General features: G+C 46.1%; 1 protein-coding gene across 2 annotated transcripts in view; it reads right to left on the minus strand.

Annotated features, from left to right (window-relative positions):
• LRSAM1 (leucine rich repeat and sterile alpha motif containing 1) overlaps positions 1-16,852 on the minus strand; it is a 39,990-nt gene that overhangs the window by 8,611 nt on the left and 14,527 nt on the right. For both annotated transcript variants that reach the window (XM_029062530.2, XM_029062529.2), the window contains exons 9-19: positions 15,764-15,854; positions 14,785-14,912; positions 14,038-14,067; positions 11,924-12,046; positions 10,262-10,401; positions 10,053-10,097; positions 9,155-9,225; positions 8,495-8,594; positions 4,552-4,639; positions 4,039-4,113; positions 2,487-2,567 (exon numbers count right to left, since the gene is read on the minus strand). In XM_029062530.2, coding sequence (XP_028918363.1) covers positions 2,487-2,567; positions 4,039-4,113; positions 4,552-4,639; positions 8,495-8,594; positions 9,155-9,225; positions 10,053-10,097; positions 10,262-10,401; positions 11,924-12,046; positions 14,038-14,067; positions 14,785-14,912; positions 15,764-15,854 — 972 coding nt within the window. The remainder of the gene's footprint in view (positions 1-2,486; positions 2,568-4,038; positions 4,114-4,551; positions 4,640-8,494; positions 8,595-9,154; positions 9,226-10,052; positions 10,098-10,261; positions 10,402-11,923; positions 12,047-14,037; positions 14,068-14,784; positions 14,913-15,763; positions 15,855-16,852) is intronic.

Here is a 16,852-nt window from a genome sequence, read left to right on the forward strand (position 1 = left end):
CTGCACCAGGTCCATCCCCAATTTAGAATCAAATCCCATGTATTTTCTTTCCTTCTGAGTTCTGGGACCAATGTTCCTTTCTCTTTTCCCTTATACTATGGTTGGAGGCTCCTCTAGACTGTAAGCTGTAGACTGTAGACTGTGGGCAGGAAATGTGTCTGTTATACTGTTATATTGTACCCTCCCAAGCACTTAGTACAGTGCTCTACACACAACAAGTACTCAATAAATACAATTGACTGACTGATTCCTTCATATAGCAGGGCCAGGGAGCTGCCTGGCCATGGGGGAGGAGGGAAAGAGGAGTCAGATTTGAGGAACAGATGTTCCTGTGCTTCCAGGACTGAGTGTGAACAGCGGGCCTGGGAAATGCGGCCTTGGGATCCTCACTCAGTCCTCCATCTCAGAAATTCAGGCCCAGCCCAAGTGTGATAAGGGAGGCCCAGGTCTAGTTGTTTTACCCAAGTAGCATGGCCTAGTGGATAGAGCAGAAGGACCTGGATGCTAATCTTGGCTCTGCCACTTGGCTGTGACTTGGGCAAGTCACTTCATTTCTCTGTCTCAGTTACCTCATCTGTAAAATGGGGATTAAGACTGTGAGCCCAATGTTGGACAGGGACTGTATCCACCCCAATTACCTTATATCTACCCTAGTGCTTAGTAAAGTGCCTGGCACGTGGTAAACCGTTAACAAATACACTATTATTATTATTATTATTTAGGGATGAGGCCCTTAGGCCTCATAATGCTCCCTACAGTCTGCAAGTTGCTTGCCCTAGAAGTATTGGGGAGTGGCACCTGCATGTCCCCTATGCCAACCCATAATTTAGAGGGAACATGATCTGGGATTACCCATTCCAGAAGACAGCCACTTATCCTAGACACTCCTAATAATAAGAAACAGAAGAAGAAGAATTGCGGTATTAGTTAAGCACTTATGATGTGCCAAGCACTGTACTAAGCACTGGGGAAACATACAAGATAAGCAGATTCCACATGGGCCTCACAATCTAAGTAGGAGGAAGAACACGTATTGAATCCTCATTATGCAGACAAGAGAACTGAGGCACAGAGAAGTGAAGTGATTTCCCCAAAGTCACACAGCAGAAAGGTGGCAGAGCTGGGATTTGAACCCAGGTCCTCTAATTCCCAGGTCTGGGATCTTTTCACTAGGCCATGGTGCTTCCCAACTTCCTGAAGAATTACTCAATTAATCTCAGAGAGGATAACTGAGGCCGCCCAGGACTCTTATCTGACCTAGTTTCACGGCTTCCCCAGTCTAACAAGCCTTACTCTCTTTTCTCATCTTGGTCTACAGTCTTTAGAACACTCTTTTGACCTTATTTTTGTTGCTTAAGAATGGAATTTCCTCCCAAGGAAGTACTGTGGCATTCATTCCTCTAGTCTGGCAAGATTTTTAAATTATTCTTCTTGATCTTGTCCTTCACAATCCAGGTTAAAACGTCCCCCTGCCTTCCCACTCCTGCCTTTCCTAGAGAGTTTACAGCCTGGCAGCACTGTATCCCTTTAGTTTTCTTTCCACCAGCTCAGTCTCAGAGATGCCAATTATGTCAAAATTCTGACTAGCTACCAAGCATACCAACTCACCCACTGTATTTTTTTAGGCTTCTTGCTGCAACTTTTTTTTGGCCAACTTCCACATTAGTCAGTTTTCCCTATTGATTTACCCGCCTCAGTTTCTTCAAATGCCCACTGAGTACCCTCCCAAACCCCCAGCACTCCCATATGCTGCAGCCCCCTCCCCGCCAGGAGCCACGATCATCAGGGTCTTGGGCTTTTTGGCCCCTACTAGAACGTGAACACTCTGTGGGTCTTAAAAAGGCAGAGTGATGCTGAAAGGGCACAAGGGAAGAGATTTTGAAAAACACAAGTCACAACTGAACATCCCACGTCCTCCTCTCTGGGGAGACCTCGCAGAAATGACATCTCTCCTCACCCCTCCCCTCCAGATGGCAGGATGGCAAAGAGCGAGTAGAAGCAGCAGCAGCAGCAGCAGCAGCAGCAGTAACAGCCTTGGAAGCGTGATTCAGAGAAGTAGCACCCCTCGTGGCAGCTCCCTCTTAAAACCAAGAGAACGCAAGATCAAACCCCCCTGAGGTGAGGTCTCTGAGATGAGAGACTCTCCCCAAACCCAGCTCCAGGCCCCTCCTACCCACTGGCTTAATCCCACGGATCCTCCTGAGCTGGGTTTAATGACACTTGGGATCTTCACTGCTTCCATACCCTGGCAGAATCAGCCCACTCAGAGTCATGTGAGCAACATTTTGAGGGCTGGGGAAGGAATTTAAGCTCAGAAATTCTTGATGTCCTTTTCACGGGCTGTGCCACAAACGAGTTGTGAGGCCAGACAAAGCAAAAGGGGAATCAAAGGAGGCCAAGAGAACACGTCTCCCAGACGAGACTCATCAGAGGTCAGGGGAGGGGGAGGAGGGAAGGGTGGAGCAATCATGAAGAGCCCTACATACCTGCAGTGCCTCTGTGTCCAGTTCTTGCCTCTTTAACTCCAGTTGTGTCAACTGCAATAACTCAGTTTCTATTAACTTAATCTAAACAGAAGATGAGACATTTTTTACTTACATTTACCAATGACTGATTTACTCGGCTGCATTCTGACACCTGAACGACCCTTCCGGGAGAGGCGGGGATTAGTGAGGTGGATGGTAGGGCCTTTACTAAACCTTCCAGGACCTGAGCTGCAAGAAGGCAGTCTCTCGATCACTGAGGCCAGAGAGGAGATGACTGCCCTGCCCCAGCAGCACCCCCGTTCACAAGGTCACAAAGCCTGGCGCTGATCTTTCACCTCTTCCCTACTTGCCAAATCCTCCTTGGCCCCTCTGTGCCTTATAAGTATTCCCATGCGGCTGCCGAGATCATGCAGCCGGCCGCACCCAAAGCAGATTCACTTTGCTCAAACTTAGCAACTCAAGGAGGGGTTAAGGAACCAAAATAGAATGGCTGGGCAGATCAGAACTGCCAGGCCCTAAACTGCCCTAAGCCGAGCCCCTCTTAAATCCAGAAAGAGGAATCTCTGCGCTCTCAGCCAATTGGGCAAGTCACGGGGCTTGACCAATGTCAGCTCAGGTGTTTCCTACTGGTTGCTACCGACCTAGCCACGTTTTCACACAAATGCACTTCATGTTTGGCAATATGGATTTTAAAAAAATAAGAGAGAGAAACATAAAAGGCGGGTTGGTTACAGTAAAAAAGAAGAATAAATAAAAGAACCTCATGCAAGTATGCAAAGTTATAATATGCTTAATGAAAATGCAAAGGGATTTCCCCCAGCTAGACCCAGCTCACAGTACCCAACATCAGAGCAGGCAACGCCTACTCTGTAGTAGGAGGGCAGAGGCTCGGCCCCAGACAGGGATCCTTGTGGATGTTCCACATTCAGTGTTAATGGCTTGGGGACCTGGGCTTTTCATTAGGCTTCATCACTAGATGGTATGAATGATGGTGGATTTTGCTTTTCTGCCATTTACCAGGAAGTTCCCCTAACCCCACCTAGGAGATGACAGGCAGCCAGCCCCCACTCGCATGGAAGAAGAGAGGATATTGAGACAAAAAGGAAGCTGGGCCAAAGGGACCGGGTGAATCGATCTCAAATCGACCCCTTTTTCTTTTAAATTCAGGAGCAATTCAGGTGGGTGGGTGGCAGTGTAAATGGATGGGGCATTGGAGAGAGAGCGAGAAGACCAGGAGAGAAAGAGAGTGCAGAGCAAGAGTGAAGGCCTCCTGGCCTCTCTGGCTCTACCCAAGTCATTGCTCTCTCAATCACCAGACCACATGGAACCTGGATCACGTTATCAGAGCAGTCCTGGATAGATGCGGTCTATAATCCCAAGAGCTTCAGGCTTCTTCCGTTTGGTACTTAGGATCCACTCCAAATCTGACACTAGTCAGTGTTCCAGTCAGACCATCAAAGAACAAAACACATTTCTAAAGACGGGAACCTCTGTGTGTTACATTTCTGAATGTAACTGAAAAGCAGTTTACCTTGGGTACACCGGAACTCACCTGGTTCCTGATCTGTCTGTGCATGAGGTCCTTCTTTACTTGCAAGGCTTCAAAGGCTGCCTTCTGCATTGCGCTCTGAGAATGGAGATTGCATTCTGCTTAGCTCGGCCAGAGAGAGCAGGCCCTAAACATCATTATGGCATCCCCTCGGCAGTTTGGGATGGGGCCCCAGCATCCTACGGATTCTCCCATTTGGGAAGGACAAAGGGGTAGTTTTTCTCGGTTTTGTTCCCACCACCTGGCCTCCCCTACCTCCAGCCCCTCATCAGCTTATGATTCAGAGATCCAGTGCAAATTCCCCAGGAAGAAATTGTCAGGAAGCTGACAGAGGCCATCGATCCCATCCAGACATAGTCTTAAGAAGGAGGACTTCTTTTGAGAAACGGGCTGGCTCTGCAAACCTGGCCCCCTAACCATTTGAACTCCAATGGCTGGCTAGGAAATCCCTCTGCGTTTCCTGAGGGCTTCCTTCCAGTCCCCATGTAAGTGCTGCCTTTTGGATTCCAAACCCACCTCCTCTAAGATCTGGCTGATAGCCTTGTTCTGATCCATCTGCTGCCAAGCCAGAATCTGTTGGAAACGCTCATCCATTTCTGCCATGCTGCAAGAGAAACAACAACTGAGGCTTTGCTCCACCTCTCCCTCGTTGGCCCCATCAAAAAGGACCGAGAGGAGATGAGACACGTGGAAATGCAATCTAGGTCAGTGCTACCAACCAGCAAAAGCACCGAAGGCCTATCTAGCTACACTCATGAGGAGAGGTGGTTAAAAGTTCAACTGATGCTATAATTTTGTAGCTGTCTAAAAGGACGTTTGAGAATCCCACCTGTCACCCCTAATTTGGTAGGCCATTTCAGCACCATACTTCAAGGATCTAGAGTAGCAGCCCTAAGCACCATGAGTCAGACCCCACTGTACCTTCAGGAATAACCCAGGCTTTTGGAAAGCTGCAGGAAGAAGGGGCAAGAGATTGGCTACTCCTAGGGGGATGATGGGACTGTGCAACTTGGGGCCATGGAAGTAGTGAGGTTTTCACTCCATTTAGTCTGCAGAAAAAGGGGAAGAACCACCCTGAGCCTCCTTGGTAATTGTAGGAGAGGGGCTTCTTTGCCCCAATGCCAAAACACAGATGTAGCGTGGCTCAGTGGAAAGAGCACGGGCTTTGGAGTCAGGGCTCATGAGTTCGAATCCCAGCTCTGCCACTTGTCGGCTGTGTGACTGTGGGCGAGTCACTTAACTTCTCTGTGCCTCAGTTCCCTCATCTGTAAAATGGGGATTAAGACTGTGAGCCCCACGTGGGACAACCTGATTCCCCTTTGTCTACCCCAGCGCTTAGAACAGTGCTCGGCACATAGTAAGCGCTTAACAAATACCAACATTATTATTATTAGATGTGGAGAGGAAGCCAACTTTACCCCACTACCCAGATATCTGCTATGCTACCCAAGGCAAGCTACCCAGTCATCAGCAGCTGCCAAGCAGTGATCTGTGCATGCTTCTAGTTGTTTGTTGCTGAGGTGAGGGATTCAATGTGAGCCATCATAAAAAGTAAGTCAGTGGATGTGGAGGAGGATGCCACATCAGGTTGGCAGGCACCTCCTCTAATCCTTAGTGAGAGGCAGCCTGTTGTACCACAAGCACCTGAAAATTCTGAAATAAAATCATTTCCCCCCGTTTCCTTAATTACTAAGGAATTCACACTGATTAATATTTTCCCTTACAAAATAAGCATTTGTAATTATGGTACCTGTCAAGCCCTTACTATGTGCCAAGCACTGTACTAAGCACTGGGGGAGATCCAAGATAATCAGGTTGGACACAGTCCCGGTCCCACATAGGGCTCATAGTCTAAGTAAGAGGGAGTAGTGGTTAACTTCCATTTTACAGATCAGGAAACTGAGGGACAGAGAAACTGGGTGACTTGCCTAAGGTCAAACAGCAAGCAAGTGGCAGAGTCAGAATTAGAACCTAGATCCTTTGACTCCTAGATCCGTGCTCCGGAAAGCACGGACCGGGAAGAGATGGAACACTTTGCTTCTACATCCTAAACACATATAGAGCTGTCTCAGGTACTGAGAGTTAAAAAACATTCTAACCATAAGGCTGCCACCCTGGTGGCCGGGGGCTTTCCAGAAGAGGAGGGGGAGTGTTGTAATTGTGGTTCCTTTTCAATTTTGGCTCTGTCTCAGTCTTCTGCTCCAAACAAGCCACACGATGCTGGCAGTCTGTCTCCCCATTTTCAGTCCTGAAGCTGTGGAGTGTGCTTAGGCTGTGATTGTTCCAAATGGCATCCTTAAAATGGTTTCCTCTAAGCCCTTTGCTTTTATTTTCCTCACTACAGCTTGCCCTTTGACAGCTGTTTGGACAGCCCATGATCTTCCATTCTCTTTGCACGTTCCACTCAGTAAAACAGTGTTGCAGTGGGCTTAGCTTCAGTCCTAGTACATTAAATTTGTTCAAGGACTTTATTGTCTTAACAAGTAATAATAATAATTATGGTATTTGTTAAGCGCTTACTACGTGTCAATCACTGTTCTAAGCGCTGGGGTAGATACAGGGTAATCAGGTTGTCCCACGTGGGGCTCCCACTTTTAATCCCCATTTTACAGATGAGGTAACTTAAGCGCAGAGAAGTTAAGTGACTTGCCCAGGGTCCCACAGCAGACAAGTGACGGAGGCGGGACTGGAACCCAGGAAGGCCCACAAATCAAGTTTATGGAGCCAGATGTGACATTTGTAGCGGATCCAGGCCCAAGTCTTATAACCATATAGAAGGCTAAAAAGCATTTACAGCCCTGTAGACCTTCAGTTCGGTCTGAAACCTCATACCACACATTGCTGCCACACTCTGTCAATGACCCAAAGGAAACACAGGCCTTCTTGATTTTCTACTTCCTTATCTACTGTTACATTTATGGAAAAGGTGCTGTCTAGGTAACAGAATTTTGGGGACCATTTGGCCAATGCAGACCTTTGCTTGTGTGTAAGGTTTTCAGGTGCAGGCTAATTCATTACCTCTGTTTTCTTCAGACTACCGGCACTTTATAGTACTCAATTACCTCTTCAAAACAGAGTACAGTAATCTACAGATTTCCTTAGATGTAGGGACACTAGGGAATAGTAATTCACATTTAGCAATTACTAAATGGCTGTACAGTAATCTACAGATTTCCTTAGATGTAGGAACACTAGGGAATAGTAATTCACATTTAGCAATTACTAAATGGCTGTTTCTAGGATTTTCATTGAACTGGAAAAGTTGTCTAGAATAGCAGAAGCAAATTGAACTCTGGTGTCCGGGTATCTTGTTGAAATCTCCAGCAAGGCTGGCTAGAAGAAATTGAACAGGACTAGGCCTAATACACAACCAAGCTTTATCCCATTGGTAATGGGGAATAGGTCAGACAGGGCACTTCCAACTTTAACAAGACCCACGAAGCTGTCAGGGAGCAGTCTCAGGATCTTGTCCAACTTCTCAGGTCATGCAATATAGACTATGCTTTACAGATGAAGAAACTAAACTAAGGATAAACTGACTTGTCCCAAATCACACAATGGTGGAACCTACCTACAGTAAACCAAATAGCAAGTGGAAAGGAATCATGAAATCTGTCCATATCAATGATACCAATGATATCTGTCTCATTACCCAATTAACATTAAGAGGATTTTACAATAGAACTCTGAGTTTCAACATTTAAATGTTGTAAAGCATTATGCTGAAAGCAAATATCCTGCCTCCTCATTAGTCCAAAAGGTGGCCTGATGGTCAGTTTGTACCCCGGGAGTTCTGCTCAGTCCCTCTGCCCTTCTGCCTGGATTTTGGGTACTGCCATCAAGAGGGACTGCTGCCCCCACCCAAAAATGGCAGTAGAGTGGGAGATGGGGCTGAGCATACAAAATCCAAAATGCTTTCAATCTGCCAAATATGCCAATGTCACAATTTTCCTGGTGGAAACCAGGGAAACTAGGTGCTTTGCACCTAAGACAAACCCTTTTAACATTGACATTTTGTGTTGGGTTTGACCCAAATCTTCAAGGGGCAAACCAAATTCTTCTATAGGAAATCTCTAGTCAAAAAATACACTCTCTAGGCATGGCCAGTGGGAAGAGAAGCATCATGGCCTAGTGAAAAGAGCATGGGTTCTAATCCTGGGAGTGAGAAGGACCTGGGTTCTAATCCTGGCTCCACCACTTGTCCGCTGGGTAACCCTGGGCAAGACACAACTTCTCTCTGACTCAGTTACCTCATCCGAAAATGGGGATTAAGACTGTGAACCCCATGTGGGACAGGGACTGTATCCAACCTGATTAGCTTGTATCTACCCCAGTCAGTGCCTGGCACTTAATAAGCACTTAACAAATATCATGCTAGTCAATGAATTCCAGCTCTAGGTTGCATTCCTCCCATCCATTCAACTCTCTAGTAAGCCTCCATTGCTCCCATCCTCCTTACCTGGAACATGCTTGTTTGACCAGGTTTTGTCGCTGAGACTCATAGGACATCTGGATAAGCCTGTTCTTGCAGCTCTCAGTCAGCATTTGCTGCATGGCAGCTGAGAAAACAAAAAGGGACCACTTAGTCTCCTTTCATGAAGAGATTGGAGCTCTCACTTAGTCTTTCCTATTCCCTTTTAAAGGGTCCACATATACCCCTTCTGAATTGTTTCGGGTCACCTTGCAAGAATTTTAAAAGGCAATTTGGGTATAAAAATTCCACATGGTTCTCTCTCATTTATCTAGAACCAAACCTCCTTCCCCCAGACAACTCTTCTTCCTTCTAATACTCCCTTTACTGCTCAGCTAAGACTATTACAGACTCTCTCTTGCCCTCCTCCTTTCTCCTGTCACCTTCTGGGGCCCCTATACCTTCCTCTAACCCCTCCACTTACTGGTTATGGTCTACCGGTAACTCACCTGATCTGTTCCCCTCAAAAAGCAGACTAATTGTTAAATCCCATACACTCAGTAAGAAGGAAAGAAAGAAGGAATAATCAATGGCTTTGTTAGGGGTCAACAGTCTTTAGAGTAGATATTTTTTACTCATCAGTGCTGTTTTTGCACGGTTTCCCACAAGTACCCCCATCACCTATCAACTGCCATCCCCAAGACTCACAAGCAATTTCTCTTCTGCGCAGATTTTCAGTCTCCTCCTGGGTTATGGCCATTAGCTGCTCCATCCTTATTCTAGTAGACAACACAAAAGTCAGTCAAAGAAAATGAAGATATATTTCAGATTTCAATCACTTAGATAGCTATTTCTCAAGATCTCCAACATATTGCCTCAGCTAATTGAGATGTTCATGGATCCCTTTCAAAGGCTGAGGGACTAGAGAGTGAGCATCCAAGGGGGCATTGTCCCATAGGATTGCATCATTAATATCACAGCCTGGTGAGCAAACAAATGATGGCAGCAGTGACCCCTGGAATATGTCTTCTATAAGCTCGTCGGTTCACTGAAGGATATTGCCCTAAGAGTGCACTAACAGTTTAATCTGCTAGTGACTACAGGTCGAATTGCCAGAGAAGCACTCATAGTGAGTATTCCCAGGGCCCTCATGTTGGATGGGGGAACCCGCTGAAATCCTAAGGACCATGTCTGTGACCCAGTAGTCCTGTCCATGGAAATCAAAAGAGTTCTGAAGCAGTGCATGAAAGCAGTTCTTACTTGGGCATTCAGGACTTGAGAGTTTAAGTAAATTTCCAGCATGCAAGCTCTAGCCCCAGAACCTAAATCTAAAACTTGAAACTCCTTTTTCCTTGCATGTTCGGTCACCTAGCCCCTCCCGCAAGGGTGATAATCAATCGATTAATCAATTAAATTTACTGAGCACACACTGTGTGCAGAGCACTGTACTAAGCACTTGGGAGAGTACAATGTAACAGAGTCAGTAGACAATAACGACCATGATACACTTCCCATGCCAGAGCCCTGAGAATGCTTATTCTGGCCCTGCTAGTGAAAGCATGAGCAAGTCAGAGAACAAAATCTTTTTTAGAAGCTGGATGCTTACCTTTCATTTTCTAGTGATTTCAAGATTTCTGAACTTTTCTTTTGTCTGTGGAGGAAAACAACAGATTTTTTAACAACCAGAAAGCCCCTTTCAACCAAAAATAAGATTGCATCCTGCCATTCCTGCATGATTCTACTGTTGGAGGAGGACCCCATAGCCAGTAAAGAGGAAATAACGAGTTGGGCGCTGGGAGGGAGAAGTTATCTCACCGCTGATTTTCCTCCAGCAGTTTCTGAATCCGACTGGAGATGTTCTGCTCAGTTTGCTTTAGTTGCTCCTGTAGCCGCAAGCGCTCCCCCTCGAGATACCGCTGATGCTCGCTCAAGCCCTTGTCTAGCCGAACCTGTTCCTGGAAAGGGAAGCCCGGTTCTTGGAGTGTGGTCACTCAAAGTTGCAAGTCCTTGCAGTTCTCTCTCATCACTTTAAAATCAGCTACAACCCCTCTATGGGTCCATGAAACTGGATGCCAATTAGGGGAGAGGAAGGTAGAAACATACAAAAGCCTGCTAGTTTTCGGGGGGGCGGTGGGGGAGCCTGTACTTCTGCCACTTAGCAGGGAGACAAAGCAGGGCAAGATGGCTGTGGAAAGAGTGAGATTAGTTCTACGTGGTTCTGTGGTGGCCCTGAGTGTCATGGCAACAGCTACTACAAACTAAGCTACTCATCCAAGGCCCCAAAGGGAAGAGAAGGGAACTCTTTGGGAAGATTGAGGATGCTGTACCAGGACCATCCCAGCTCAAGTCCCTCACACCCCTTTGGTGTGAACTAGGCATATTGTTAGACTAAATGGCTGAACTTCTGACCTAACTAGCAACCACAATTAAACCAACCTATTTCATTTAGCCAATACCAGACACCACCTTCAGTAAACAGGCTTATATTTTACTGATCTATCCTTCTCCCAGAGCAAAGCACATAACTCAGGGGAACAGGATCTCCCAAGAGTCAACAGTAGTTAGAGGTTGAGGACATGAACTCTGGGGGAAAGAAGCTTAAATGTAATGAGCATCCTGATTGCTCACTGGCCCCAGTACTGCTTAAGTTCCAAGAACATAAGAATCCCAAACTGGGAACAATGTCATTCCTGAGTCAGACCCACCGTTGCCCTCCTTTGCTGAATAACCTGTCTCCAACAGAGGCAACAGGGCTTTTAGAAGAACTGTGTGATGAGTGTCCTTTTTGAAATCCATCTTAAAATATCAACTAACCTTTCTAATTTTTCCCTCCCATCCTACCTTTTAGTAACCATGGACTTCTCGTCCACGAATTTAATGAAACTCTTTTTGACTCTGCTAATATTTTCTTCCTGAACAACTTCCTGGGTAACAAATTCCATCTGCTTACCAACTACGGTGTTCGCTTTGAACTGACCACCTACAGGCCTCAAAGGGTGTCCTCCCCCCTCCCCCGAGTGTTGTTGCTAAGAAATCTGGTGAACAGGGAAATGCACTCACCCTGTCGGCACCCTTCATGATTCTTTCCATCCTACCACTTCCAAGATCTTGTCCTGCCAGACTGGAGTTCTAACTTGCAATTAATCCCCACATGGAACTGCTCCTTCCACCCTGAGCACGGAGGGTCTGACAAGTGAGCTGTCAATTGGGACATATGAGTGAGACAATGGATATTGGAAACCAAAGGGATAGTGTGGCACAGGGGAGAGAGAATAAGCACTTCAGAGGTGGAAAGGGCAAAGATGGGACCAGCTGAGGGAAAAAACCAAACCCTGCAGAATAGGAGTCTTGTGCTTTCTCCAACTCTTCTCCAACAAGGCTCTGGACTAGATTATAGTACCTTGGAGAAAGCTCAAGGCCATGTGCACCAAGCACCACTGTAGAGGACTCCTGACCACAGGCTTGGAACAGACATACCTCTTTGACAGTCTGCAGTATTTCATCCTTCTGACTGAGGCTCTGCTGGAGGAGCTGGGCGTGCTCCCGCTGCCCAATATCCAGGCGTCGCTCAAATTCCAGTTTTTCCAGCATTTTTTGTTCCTGGGGACAGAAATCCAAATGGTTGATCCAAGTAAATAAGCCTAGCTCACTATCAGGTCTTTTTCACTCTTGGAAAACAGAATGCCACTAAGCAGTAGAAGGCAAACCACACCCCAGACAGGTTCAACAGGCCAAGAGACTGTGCAGCCCACAAGGCCTGCAAAATCCCCATGGCACACAGAAAAGAAACTGAAATCCTGCTGGGGTCAAAAGCCAAGACCCAAATGATGCCGGAACACATTTATGAGACTTAAGGGGCCTTTATGGAAACAGGACTGAGAAATAGAAACCTTTCTGCTTCAGTCTGTGCAAATTCACTGGGAAAACAACCCCATCATCTGGGTTGGTCCTACTTTGCCCCAAGAGTAAACAAGAGCAGGGAAAAGCCCTAGAGAGGAGTAGGCCTACATATTTAAATCTAGCCTCCACAGAATTTTTAGACAGAATTAAAAGCCCATAGAATTAGATCTGATTAGTTCTGTCCCTTTCTAGTTGTCCATCAGCTAATTTTAGTTTAAATCTGGTCTACAGCAGGACACCTCCTCTACTCTGGCATCTGCAGAGGAGCAGGTTTGAAGCTATCCAACAGCCTGTGTAAGAGGATGTCGTGACCATCTGTCACCCTCCCTCCTATATAGGTTCCTCCCAACTCCTCCAGTCTACTTCCCGCTCCCTCCTGATTTCCTTTCCTGCCTTCTAACCACTCCAGTTCTCCACAAAACGCATAACAATACTATGAATAGTAACAGCGTATGTTATGCTTGTACATATGCTTTTTCCCTTTTCCTTCGTTATCCTCTTAGACTGTAAATTTGTTGTGGGCAGGGAATGTGTCTTCCAACACTGTTATACTGTACTCTCTGAAGTGATAAATACAGAGCTCTACATAGTAAGCACTCAATAAATACCATTGATTGATATTCAACAGATGACCTCTCCTCCGCCTTTAAAGCCCTATTAAAAGCACATCTCCACCAAGATACCTTCCCCGACTGACCCCTCATTTCGTTTTCTCCCACTCCCTTCTACCTCACCCTTGCACTTGAATTTGCATCCTTTATTCACCCTCAGCTCCACAACACTTATGTATACACCTGTAATTTATTTTATGTCTGTCCCCCCATCTAGGCTGTAAGCTTACTGAGGGAAGGGAATGTGTCTAACATCTCTAATATTGTACTCTCCCAAAGACTTACTACAGTGCTCTCCACACAGTAAACACTTAATCAATATGACTGATTTTATGTTTTCCAAAGCACTTTCATAATGTTCACAACATTCCTGTAAGGTAGGGAGAGTTAGGTATTATCTCCATTTTACAGATGAAGAAACTGAGGTACAGAGTAACTAAATGATTTGTCTGAAGTCCCACAGCAGTCTGGTGGCAAACTGTGATAAGAACCTACGTCTCCTGACTTCTAGATCCATGGCTTTGGTCTACAAAAATAGGGGGGATGAAAGAGTGACTAGACACGGAATGGGAGAGGGGAAGGAGAAAGTCTGCCAGACTAAGGTAGGTAAAAATATATGCAAAGCCAACTGAGTCTGCAGAGGTCACTGGAAAGAAAAGTCACTGGAAAGAAAATAAATGACATATAGCTATGGATTCTCCTGCAAACTTTCCCAATGTGAAGAGCAAAGAGCAATGGGCAAGGAGTCCAAAAAAGCCATTCTACTACTTTTAGGGTTAGTTTTCTTCTCCTCACCTCAATCAATCAATGGTAGTTATTGAACCCTTACTGTGTGCAAAGCACTGGACTAATGTACTATGGACATTTGGAGGTCAAATGATTGATCACAAAATGATGTGTTTTTAGCCCCTTGGGAAAAAAGGGGGTTATAAAGCCAAACATTACTGATAATTTTTTTTCCAAAGAGAAAAAGGAATAGTGATTGGTTCCCTGTGTTGTTCCCTGTCTTTCCCTTTGAACGATAATAATAATGATGAACTTCTAAACAATTATAGAGGCAGAAAAAGGAGTTTGCCTTACCTTCCTCTTTTCATAATCTGAGAATTTGTTCTGAAAAATAAAAACAGCAGCTGTTAGGGAAGAATTCTTAAGGGGATCTCAGAAAAAGGATTTAAGCACCAGTCGCTTGGCAGCCTTAGAGATTCAAAGAATATGACAAGGTAGTAGTAGTCATACTTTCATTCAATTGTAATTCATTTGTTCGTATTTATTGAGCACTTACTGTGTGCAGAGCACTGTACTTAAGCACTTACTGTCTACAGAATACTGTATTAAGCACTGGGAGAGAATATACAGATGGGAATTACACATGATCCCTGTCCCTCGGCAGGGTTCACAATTTAACAGTGTGTTAATTCTCCAAAGACCTAGAGGCAGCTCTGCAGAGGATGGGAAAATCCCAAATGGGTTGCAGAAGCGAAGGGTACTGGGCCCTGATTCTCAGGAGCAAAAGCACTGTTGGCCCTCTCCTGAAGAAGCAGGAGTAGAGTCAGCAACCCAACCGAGGACACTCGGTAACCAGGGGGATTGTCCCCCACTCTGTTTGAAAGCCCCTCACTTTTGGTACGGTTCCTGTGCTGCATCTCTCTTTGGAGCCTTCCTGCAGAATGCTTACAAAACTGAAGCCTACATCTACCTCCGTGAACACCTCGAACAACAAACAAATGACAAGAGAATCACGCAACCCTTATTCGGCTAATCCCACAGACCCCAGAAGTATCTATAGAAGGACACGGTGTCTGTCTGAGCCATGGAGATGATCCTTACCTGCCACTCTGTTTCCTCCCTTGCATATCTACTTGTGAGTCCATCCGTGCTTTCTATGGACATCTCTCCTCCATCTCTTTCCAGAGGCAGCAGGTACTGGGAAGGGGGATAATATTCAAGCCCAGATTCTGGAAGAGACCAGAGGCAAGTTTGTCAGCATAGCCAGTAGGAGGGCTCTCCCTGGGGGAAAGCTCTGGATTCAAGTCAGCGTGAAGACCAGGGAAGAGGTGGTAAACACCCATCAGTAGCATCCTGAGCCAGTTAAGAAAAAGGGCCAGGGCAAATAGAGGAGGTTGTACACACGTGCATGCACACACACATACTCACTCTCTCTCTCTCCCCCTTCGAGAAAGCATGCTACCCTCTTTCTGGGTTCGAAGATCTAATGCCCATCCTCGGATATAGGTGACCATTCCAGATCTGTAGCCTCATTACCATTATGAAATCCCAAATTAGAAGCCCAGATGCACCCTGACCATTCTCTCCTGACAGCCTCTTAAGTGGTAGGGATACTTATGGACAGAATACCCAAGTCTCCAGAGCAGCGGCCACTCTGCTAAAGACCCCAGATGGCTGCAGTGTCTGCTCCCTGTATGGACATGGCCATGTTATACCCACCTCCCACTGGTGCACCTGTGATAAAGCATGACAACTGAATAAGTGGGCGTTGGCCATGTTCCTCTTTCCCTGAGATAAAACCCTTACAGAAAAAAGCATTCTGATCCCAAAATACGGAAAATGTTCAGCCCTGGAAAAAGTCTTGGCCCAGGCAAGTTTTCTACTTCTCCTTTGGCTTTATGGGAACAACCACCAGCTAGGGATAGAGGAGAAAAAAATGCAGACTCTGCCACCCATATCTCCTTCATATACTGCCCTCCCCACTAACTTGAATACCCAAGGTATTCCTGGGTTCAGCTCTCTCAGAGGCAGCAGTCTCCCAGCCCAATGGGAATAAAAACTGTATGTTCTTGGGCTTTACCTTTACACAGGAACTGCTGAATGGCTTCTGTTCCAGCACTGCAGACAGTCCCCGGAGGATAAATCATGCCTGGAGTGTCAAGCGTCAGACACTACAGAATATCAAAAGAAAAGCTTTCATCAAAAGCAAAAAGGGACTCCACCGCTCAGGGTGGGTGGCTGTCAGGGAGGGCATCCATCGCAATGTTCCTCCCAGCAACCTTTCAGGTCACTGGCAGAGACTGAATCCTGGGATGGACTAGCCAATGGTCTGAACCAGTGGGGCACTGCTTAGTTCTTAGGGTTTCTATTGAGAGCCGATATTTAAAGTCCTCAAGGTTTTCTCAAACCTCGAGAAATTCTAATCTAAACTAGGTAGGGCATTTGGAAATAGGCTTTGTAAATTTACTTTTGTTTTAAAAACAAGTCAACAAAAAATCCACAGGATAATATCTACTCTGAGCACTCCAGTACCCCCAGCCCTGCCATTTCTCATTGGCCCAAATCCTCCGTTGAAGCCAGTAAATGCCAACAACACCTCCATCAGTCTTGATGGACCCTGGGGCATAACTGATACCTGTTACTGAAGCAATCACCCTTGGGAGCCCATGAACAACTTGCATGATAATCCCAAATTGACTTCTGAAGTGATACCATTACTGAGAGCCACCCCCTGGGACCCACAGTCCTGTTACTGGTTGGCCCTAGGTGCCTAATATGGCTCTTATGGACGGATTTATTCATTAGGGCTAATTATGACTAAGTCTAGAATGCAAGGGAGTGAGAGGCCAGGATGATGCTGAAATCAACATTTCACTGATGCCAATGTTACCCAGTGCCAACCTGATAACAATGGTGCTCATGAAATCTTCATGTGAGCATCAGCATAATGTCACCTCACTCCCCTACCCAGTCCCTCCAAACCATTAAGTGGGACTTGGTGCGGCTCAACACCAACCGAGGATTTTCGATTTTGGGGTGCTAAGGTTGATCCTCAATGATCTGGATTTGATGGTCCAGATCCAGATCCTGGTCCATCTTTTGATGGATCCTCTCCTTTTCAGAGTGACCCAATTCTCCAACCCAATGGGCAGTGGCCTATGACCTCATC

The sequence above is a fragment of the Ornithorhynchus anatinus genome, chromosome 4 (assembly GCF_004115215.2).
Source record: "Ornithorhynchus anatinus isolate Pmale09 chromosome 4, mOrnAna1.pri.v4, whole genome shotgun sequence".
NCBI classification, from domain to species: Eukaryota; Metazoa; Chordata; class Mammalia; order Monotremata; family Ornithorhynchidae; genus Ornithorhynchus; species Ornithorhynchus anatinus.